Source organism: Olea europaea, unplaced genomic scaffold (genome assembly GCF_002742605.1).
Source record: "Olea europaea var. sylvestris unplaced genomic scaffold, O_europaea_v1 scaffold1616, whole genome shotgun sequence".
In the NCBI taxonomy this organism is placed as follows: Eukaryota; Viridiplantae; Streptophyta; class Magnoliopsida; order Lamiales; family Oleaceae; genus Olea; species Olea europaea.
In genome coordinates this window covers 180,304-189,345 of record NW_019233796.1, presented here as the reverse complement: position 1 = coordinate 189,345, position 9,042 = coordinate 180,304, and the positions used below count along the sequence as shown (strand labels likewise).

At 36.5% G+C, this 9,042-nt stretch overlaps 2 protein-coding genes across 2 annotated transcripts in view; both read right to left on the bottom strand.

Annotated features, from left to right (window-relative positions):
• Positions 1-446: 446 nt before the first annotated feature.
• On the bottom strand, positions 447-2,375 carry LOC111377170 (upstream activation factor subunit spp27-like). The gene is made up of 2 exons (XM_023000224.1): positions 1,979-2,375; positions 447-857 (listed from the first exon to the last, which is right to left on the bottom strand). The coding sequence occupies exons 1-2, from the start codon at positions 2,258-2,260 to the stop codon at positions 732-734; spliced, it is 408 nt and encodes a 135-aa protein (XP_022855992.1). The 5' UTR covers positions 2,261-2,375; the 3' UTR covers positions 447-731.
• Positions 2,376-3,450: 1,075 nt separating this feature from the next.
• Positions 3,451-9,042, bottom strand: part of LOC111377169 (uncharacterized zinc finger CCHC domain-containing protein At4g19190-like) — a 5,962-nt gene continuing 370 nt past the window's right edge. Inside the window, exons 2-7 of the mRNA XM_023000223.1 lie at positions 8,422-8,484; positions 7,704-7,864; positions 7,452-7,565; positions 4,959-5,160; positions 4,156-4,270; positions 3,451-4,061 (exon numbers count right to left, since the gene is read on the bottom strand). Coding sequence (XP_022855991.1) covers positions 3,670-4,061; positions 4,156-4,270; positions 4,959-5,160; positions 7,452-7,565; positions 7,704-7,864; positions 8,422-8,484 — 1,047 coding nt within the window. The 3' untranslated portion in view covers positions 3,451-3,669. The remainder of the gene's footprint in view (positions 4,062-4,155; positions 4,271-4,958; positions 5,161-7,451; positions 7,566-7,703; positions 7,865-8,421; positions 8,485-9,042) is intronic.

Genomic DNA, 9,042 nt, shown 5'->3' with positions numbered 1-9,042 from the left:
CCCAACCCTAATCAGGCTCAACCGAGGTCAGGCTCAACCAAATTCACCCAAGAACCTTTTTCCTCGAGCTCAGCACTAGTCAAACTTTTACTATAACGTGATCATTTGATCATTAGACAAGGCACAATCTAACCAACTTCGAGTATATGTGCCCGTGAGAGAGCTCAACCATTAACTGAAGGCTGGCCCCATACCTAAGCAAAGACACCCTGAACATCGCACCTTCCTACAATTTAATCATAGGTGAAATATTGAAATTGGTTTTGCTTACTATGAACCATATTATATACAAACCATATCCATATACTTGCCTCCTAAAACTAATTAGCACCTACACGTGTTAGGGACCAAGACCTCATGCATGTTGTGAATATCCACAACCCGATGTGGCCTCATAATTTGAACACTATGCAAATTGATCAACTACAAAACAAGTCATTGTAAAAGAATGTGTAAAGAACTCAATAGCCAATCATTGATCACGGCTTCAGTTTTCCCATAAGATGCAAAGGTTCAAAACATTGCCAAAGTGCAAAATCCCTTCACATCTGTCGCGTATCTTCAAAGAAGTTTCATCATTGAACATTTGGTCAATGCACCAGATTTCATAACCACATACCCAAAAACACGTGACAACAGGCATGTAAGAGAAGAGATGCATAGGGCACATCGATACGTTGAATACAAACCACAAGAATCTACGTAAACTAAAAAGCCTCGCCTAGTAAACCTTAAGCAGACTTTGGGAAGTGGTTGGACAACAATTTTGCAATTCCGGGAAAATCAACCTTGTCCTTGCCATCAAAAATGGTCTTCAGCGTGTCATCACAGTAAATCTCTCTCTTATTGTCGGGGTTCTACAAAATTATGTTGAAATTATAATAATATTCAAAAAAATCGCAACATAAAGCCAAATAGTAGACAAATTAGAGGTATAAGACAAAGATAAGGCAGTGTTATTGATACTCCTAAACTTCTGATACTTCGCCATTTTCCCAAACAAATTGGATGATCAAGAACATCTTGCAAACTTAGAAATATACAGAAAGGGACATAGATGCAGATGCAAAATAGGAAATCATGGAAGATAACTTTGTGAATTCGGGGATTAAAGATTACCGTTTAGAAGGGCATTTGAAGATGCTTTTTTTCAGACCAAAAAACATTTTCACGACCAAGAGTAGCATATTGAAACAACTCACCGGCTAGTGTTTTGCAATTAATTCAATCATATACAACTGAAATAACAATGTACAGCCTTCCCAACAAAAATACATAGAATAACCACACTAATGATTTTATATGTGCGTGGAAATGCTCTTCAAGGTTTGTAGCGTGGTCATTCCTAACATGGTACAACATTATACCAGTACGGTGTGAAAACCATTATTTTTGTAAATGCATGTATCTAATACCCTATCTGGCTTTGAACGTGTGCCGATTAAGTACGAATGCTGAAGAACATGGAAAAATACACAAAGTCATAGTACTAAAGAATTCAGATTGTTGTATCATTGTAATACCATTGCGTTTGCACAAACTTGAGCTCAAATATATGGGCATGTAATTCCGCATTGGTTCTGATCCTGCCAGAGCAGGGTAGAAGTGACAAGTGTGGAAGTGTGGTGTCCAATAACAATACTAAGGTGCAATTACTGAAGTGTGCCATCCCATACATATGCAATGTACATTGTATGTATGCATATGTTAGTTACTGCATACATTAGTATGCACAACAAATCAATTTCTATGTGAGATCAAGGTACAAGCACCTAAATATAACTTAAAAAATTACAGCGCACGCTCCAAAACTTGTTCCATTATAATGTTATGCGACATCAGTTTAGTAAAGTACAGAGTACAACAGTTCTGCATAATACTAATAGCCATTACTAAACCTTAAGACGATGTTCAAGTAACGCTGAGCCACAAAAATACATAGATACAGAAATCACAAGTATACGATGGGGATTCGGACCTGAAGGTTGTGCGATTTAACATACTCCCAGATTTTCTTGACGGCACCAGAGCGGGACGCTTCGGAGGAACCGATGAACTTGGCGAGAGCAGGGGAGACATTTTGGACCTTGAGTATGCCAGCGTTGCCAGATTTGGCCTTTGTAGCGGTAGTGGTTTTGGTAGCTTTAGGAGTGGAGGAGAAGGTGGAGGTGGAGGTGGAGGTGGAGGTGGAGGCGGCGGCGGACTTGGCCGGAGCCATTAGAGCTCTGCATTTGTTGCCAAAAACCCTAAACGAAGCCATGATTATTTTTAGTTATGGGAGAAAGCTTAGGTTACAGTTCAGTAGTAAAAACCCTAGACAGAGAGAGAAGAGGAAAGGGTTTTGTGGGTATGAAGTGAATTCTTTGTCCGGTTTATTTATTTTTTGGAAGGAATTTTTTTAGATGCCAGAGCAGTTTTCCGTATGACAAATCAATGCACAATTTAGTGCTTGTTTGGTAAGAAATTTAATAATAATTTTTTGATTGTTAAAGATAAAGTGGATTTTAATAATAATTTTTAGTGCTTTAATTTTCTTTCATATGTTAGAGATGAAAGAGCATTGAAAAAATAAATGTTGTCACGTTTTCAAATGTCTCACAAAAAACACAATTCCTATCAATGTTGAGATGTGACAATCTATCATTAATAGCTTCAATTGGACACCCAATCATAAAAATAAAAGCATATTTTGGAGTGATATACGATCTCCAAACCTCCTTCGTCCAAACCATCATCTCTACTTTCGACCGAAAGTGATCATAGGTAGCCCGGATACAAAACCGCCCAACACTATTCCAACTAGACAACGCATTCCCAACATATTGGACAATTCAATCACTCCCAGCAATCACGTCCTTGATTTCAAACATTCTTTTGAGCAACGGAGAGTTGCTTTTCCTTACCGTGCACCCCAAAAAGTCATTTCCTTGAAGGTATACTTAGTTAACCCATTTAACCCCTTGGTATGAGTTACTCCAAAGGGCTTTGACAAGAAGAGTTGAATTCCAGCATCTAGGCTTTTTAATTGGAAGATGCCTTCGCAATTCTTCTCATGTTTGTTTGGTATTGATTCTAAATGCTTATAAGTAATACATCGTACAAACTGCATGAATGATAAGTGCTTAAAAGCAATACACTGTACCCATTATTTTACATTCCACCACATTATTTTTTTATAGTACTCATTTTCAACCATACATTCTTCATTAAAATAATATTACGTGCAAATCAAATATTTTTACTATTTTTTAACCACACATTCTCCATTAATCTACTATTCCTTAATACATTTTTCAAAATTAAAGGGGCTCAAACACACGCTAAATGTATAAAAAATATATATATATTTTTTTTATCAGTTTTTTAAAAAAAAAAAAAGTTAATATTCACTTTATTTAAAAGTTAATATACAAATGTATCCTACGAACCTGGATGAATTTGGGATCAAAGTGAACACCAAAATAACTAATTTTAGCATGCTTTCTGACTGCAAATTTATGGGCATACAACAAAAGATGCACAAGAGACGTACAGTAATATCAAGAACCTTTCTTTTCCTACCCTTTATAAGAGATGAAAGTCGATGCACAATATCAGCCATGAAGGATCTCTTCAGCACCTAAAAAACACCCATTGATAAATTGATAATTTGGAGCGAGAGAATTGGAGCTATTTTCGCTGATGCTTATGCTGATGCCAATGCCTATGGCGATGATGATTGCGATGACGTTGTTTACTTGTATGCTGCTCATCCGAGTCTGAAACTTCAGAAGAACTTGAAAGGCAATGCCTGTGTCTGCTACGCCTCTTCTGATATCTACCATCATCTGAACTTTCCAATGAACTTGACTCGGGATCTTTTTGCTTGCTTCTCTTATGTCTCGTTTTCTTTGATCTCCTCCACTTATCCGCACCAGAAGATGACCCTCTTTCTTGATGACCACTCGATTCAGGACTTGATAGTAATGAACTACTATGCTTGCTCTTACCCGACTTCTTCTTGAGCTTGCTCGAAGAAAAGTTGGTCAGTAACTCGGGTAGGTTGTCCTCACTCAGGAAACCTGCACGTCAAATGGAAAGGACAATTAAATTTCTCTTAAAAAATCAACACCTTGATGATTCCCTTGATTTTTAAAAAGTTTACAGAGCTTTCACCTCCATATTCATCAAAAATATCCTCAGCAACTATTTGCTGATTGGGGTCATCAGGATTGAACCCACCACGAGGAGGGCTCATACCCGGTTTCTGTTTCAGCTCCCACTTCAGAGGCTGTAAGAGAAGTCACAAGGATCAGACACATGGATAGAAAGTGACCAAAGTCGATAACTTCTCTTGGCCAACAATAGTAAATGAAATGGAGGTCATGTCTATCATTCCTGACAGATGACTGATTGTCCCTACAAAATCCTAATTTTATCTCATGAAGCAGCAATTCAAAGTAAACCGATCGAAACCCAAATCAACAGATTGAAGAGTTAATATAAATCAATTAGATAGAACTCGCCATATGTCCTTTTCTAAGAACAAATAAAGCATAATACAGGTAATAATGCCTTGCGAATTATCTGCTTGGGATTTTTGCTGCTGCTCCTTAGATTTCCTTAATAAAACATGTTAGTACAGTGTATAGCCATTTGGGTCACGTAAAGTCATTACATAGGAATAGAGAGTCTTGATAGCTTCGATTCGCAATATCACACTGTGAATTATGCAACTCTGAGATTTAATGTTGTATATAATGGCTTCTGAGTTAATTTAGCATCACTCACAATTGATTGCTATGTTTTTTCGAACACGAACCTAATCATTATTAACCAAATCACTCAAGGCTCACACCTTGCTAAAAAAAAAGGTTATGCGTCTCTCTAAATTGAATAATCAGAGGACCAAGAAGATAAAACCTATACATGACAACTAAAAAAATAAAAGCATGGAATAGTTTTTTTGGAAAAATTACCTCGCTAGGATTGGTTTGAGCGAGGATAGCTGTCAAAGGATCATCTCTTTTCAATCGATTCTCCTCATTAGGCATTATAGCATGTTTCAATGGACATTCACGATCACCACTTTGATGACCAAAATTTCCACATCTCAGACATTTCACATTCCGTATCTCAACTCCAAATGGTTTCACCCTGGCAGGAGCACCAGTTTCTAACCTGGAAGAACATATTTATTATTTCCAGCAGCAAATACATGGACTAGGATCTCGATAGAAACCTACAAAATGACAAAGGGTTTCATCGTGTTGCAGAAACTGTCACTTTGGAATCCCCCAACACCATACCTCACAGTTGTAGCACCAGAAACTCCCATCCCAGGCCTCAAACCAAAATAAAAAAAAATAAAAAAAAGACGGCAACTTGAATGGATCCTTAGAAACATAAGAACAAGGAAAAAAGAAGCGTCCACACTGCCTACAGACATTAAGCATATTATCCACTGCCATAAAAATGAACAAGATAAATGTACTCTAAGAATGTACAAGAGTAGATGTAGAAAGAGGTCAAATTTATTAATATACTCAAAACTACAAAAAGAGACATTGCGTTTATTTTTATTTATTTATTTAGTTTCAACTGAGCTTTCCAGACAAAAAGAGACATGGAAATAGAATCTAGCAGAAAATTGAGCGTCAAGCTTAGTTGGAGAAAAAGCTTTATCAAGTATGTATGGAATAACTTTAGTTTAGTGTTCCCCGAATTTTGGTTGGGGGCATAAGTCCTTGGAAGATAATTTAGGGTCTGTTTGATTGCGAATATGAAATTTAGGTGGAAAGAAAATGAATTCCAGGGAATTGAATTACCTAGAAATTGTTTTCATGGAAATTGTAAATTATTGTGTTTGATTGTATAAACTTTTCACGTGGAAAATGTTGAAGTAAAAGTATTTTTTGATGTTCGTTTGATTTTGTTTTACGTGAAAATTGTCAATTTCAGGGATATCCTCTTTTACAATTATTCCTAAAATTTGTTCCCATTGCCAACAATTAAAAAAAATAAAAAAAAAAGCAAAAAAAATAAAAATAAAAAAAGGTGGAAAACCAAAAACCACTTATCCCCTAGGAAAAAAAGGTGGAAAATCACGCTTTAAGGTGTTGTACCTAGAAATTCATGGAAAATCAATTCCCTGGAAAATTTTGTCAATCAAACAGGCCAAAAGTGAAAGTTGGAATTCGAATTCCAAGTTCCATGGAAAATTTCGTGCAATCAAACGGGGCCTTACTGAATGGGATGCAACTACCATGTGAGATAAGTGGGGCGAGACAAGAGCGGAATCCTACTATTTATGAGTCTCGGAAGCTTGGGTGGCATATCTATGGAATAAAATTTATATGCTGCATATTAAGACATGAAAAAATGAACAAGAAACTTATTGCATTACTGCATGGTTACTATGTTAAGCCAGGATAGGATCCTTGGACTCATGATTTTCATGGAGAAACCTTTGATATTTTGAAGCTGGAATTATTGAATGCGATGGATTTTTCCACAAATTCTGGAATAGCAAAGCACCACTAGTACAGAAGAACAGCCTTTCTGCTTGTTTTAATTCAATTATAGAGCTTACTGTTGACCTCTGTGCATAAGAAGACAGACTAAATGACCAATTATAGAAAAGCAAACCTTTAATCATTTCATGTTTCCTCAATAAGAGGCATCTGAAATTATGGAAATATGGCAACAGCTAACCAATCTTGTCAAAGCTTCTCATTTCTTAATATGTGCACTAGTTCAGCAAGGACAGTTTTAGTTACACTCATTAATGATGTTGTAAACAGTAATCACTGTCACAAAAGGAAATCAAATGTCATGTTTGTTATTCAGACATATTGAGATGAAGTCCTCTTCAGCAGAAGTAACAAAGTTAAAAATTTAAAAAATGAACAAGAAACTTATTGCATTACTGCATGGTTACTATGTTAAGCCAGGATAGGATCCTTGGACTCATGATTTTCATGGAGAAACCTTTGATATTTTGAAGCTGGAATTATTGAATGCGATGGATTTTTCCACAAATTCTGGAATAGCAAAGCACCACTAGTACAGAAGAACAGCCTTTCTGCTTGTTTTAATTCAATTATAGAGCTTACTGTTGACCTCTGTGCATAAGAAGACAGACTAAATGACCAATTATAGAAAAGCAAACCTTTAATCATTTCATGTTTCCTCAATAAGAGGCATCTGAAATTATGGAAATATGGCAACAGCTAACCAATCTTGTCAAAGCTTCTCATTTCTTAATATGTGCACTAGTTCAGCAAGGACAGTTTTAGTTACACTCATTAATGATATTGTAAACAGTAATCACTGTCACAAAAGGAAATCAAATGTCATGTTTGTTATTCAGACATATTGAGATGAAGTCCTCTTCAGCAGAAGTAACAAAGTTAAAAATTTTCATGGAGAAATTCGCCAGATGATGGTAATCGACAGAGTAGTGCACACACCTTGGGGCATTTTTAAGGACTTCAAATTGTTCTTCTGTTGGTAAAGCACGGCCAAATACATCTTTCGGCCTTGGTTTCTTTTTCTCCTGAGCAGAAGGAATAGATTCTGTCATCCTAGTAAACAAGCAACATTATCATTCATTTTATTTGTGAAATGATTTTAGAAAAAATAAATTTGATAGAATAGTGATCTAAATATCTCAAAATGTGGTGTAAAATTAATTAACCAGCGTTTCATGCAAAAATCATTACAACGATGATGGAGCTCCAGCAAGAGATGGCTCCTCAGAGGCGCTGGTACTTTGCTCCTGCTCCTTTTTTCTCTCTTCTGCCACCTCTGCAGCTTTTGCACTCTCTGCATTGTAACCGGGAGGTTTTACATACATAAAGCTTACAGCTTTCATCATCTCTAACTGCACATTCACAAGTTAATCACAATCCAATAAAAATTGTTATCATCCACCATCCATGCCCCCCCCCCTCTCTCTCATGCGCGCGCACGCACGCACCCACCCGCACACTATGATTCAATAGAGCAATGCTAAATGCAATTTTGTTGCCTCGTATGAGCCAATAAAAAATATAATAAATCTCATTCTCCTAGCGTGTATGTAAGATAGATTGTAAATGACATCCCAAGCCTTTACTCTAGCAAAGTATGACATTAAATCTTGAACATAGATAAGCACAAGTAAATGACACCCCAAGCTTTTACTCTAGCAAAGTATGCCTGTGCTTGTGCCGTTTTCTCCTACCATTTGAAGTCTTTAATATGCCTTTATTGTCCCATTTCCCACGTCCATATTTATAATATAATGAATTACCTTTTCTTTCTCTTTCTTGGACACCCCAAGCTTTTACTCTAGCAAAGCATGCCTGTGCTTGTGCCGTTTTCTCCTACCATTTGAAGTCTTTAATATGCCTTTATTGTCCCATTTCCCACGTCCATATTTATAATATAATGAATTACCTTTTCTTTCTCTTTCTTGGAGACAAGCGCAGTCTGCCGAAAAAATTCCTGCTCCTGAGCATACTGTTAGAAAAAAAAACAAAGAACAAAATGAATGAGAAACCATTACAGTTTGATATTACAAACAAAATTTTGTTATTAGATCGAAAGATGAAAGAGATCCATATGGCCGCACCAAAACTATACGTGAAAAAGAATCAAAATTTTAAAATTAAGATACAAAAATGGCAACTTTAATGAAGAATGTCAATGACTGAATTGACACGCAATAGTTCGTAAAACAGTTGCAGCTTGCCCCGGTTGACAGGAAATATCACTCGAAAAGCTCATTTTCGAGCAAGCAACCATAATCTTGGAGTAAAGAATGGGGAACTAGCATTCCTCTACGAGTGGAAACATTTCAAATTCTTGCTGCATTCCCCAAGTACGCGCATTACTAGTGATGTACTTGTCGCATACAAAATTTGAATAGAATTTAATATTAAGCTCATTTTAGTGTATAGACCCGGATCTTTAAGAAGAAGACAAGAAAGAATCAGTTTAAAGTCCACAGAAACTATCCTGATACCACGCACTGAACTATTGTACTTCGGGGGGGGGGGGGGGAACAAAAATAATAAA

Excerpts from the sequence above, each read along its gene's own strand:
- LOC111377170 (XM_023000224.1), bottom strand. The coding sequence starts at position 2,260 with ATGGCTTCGTTTAGGGTTTTTGGCAACAAATGCAGAGCTCTAATGGCT. Across the intron at positions 858-1,978 it reads TTAAATCGCACAACCTTCAG|AACCCCGACAATAAGAGAGA; the intron begins GTCCGAATCCCC and ends ATAATTTTGTAG.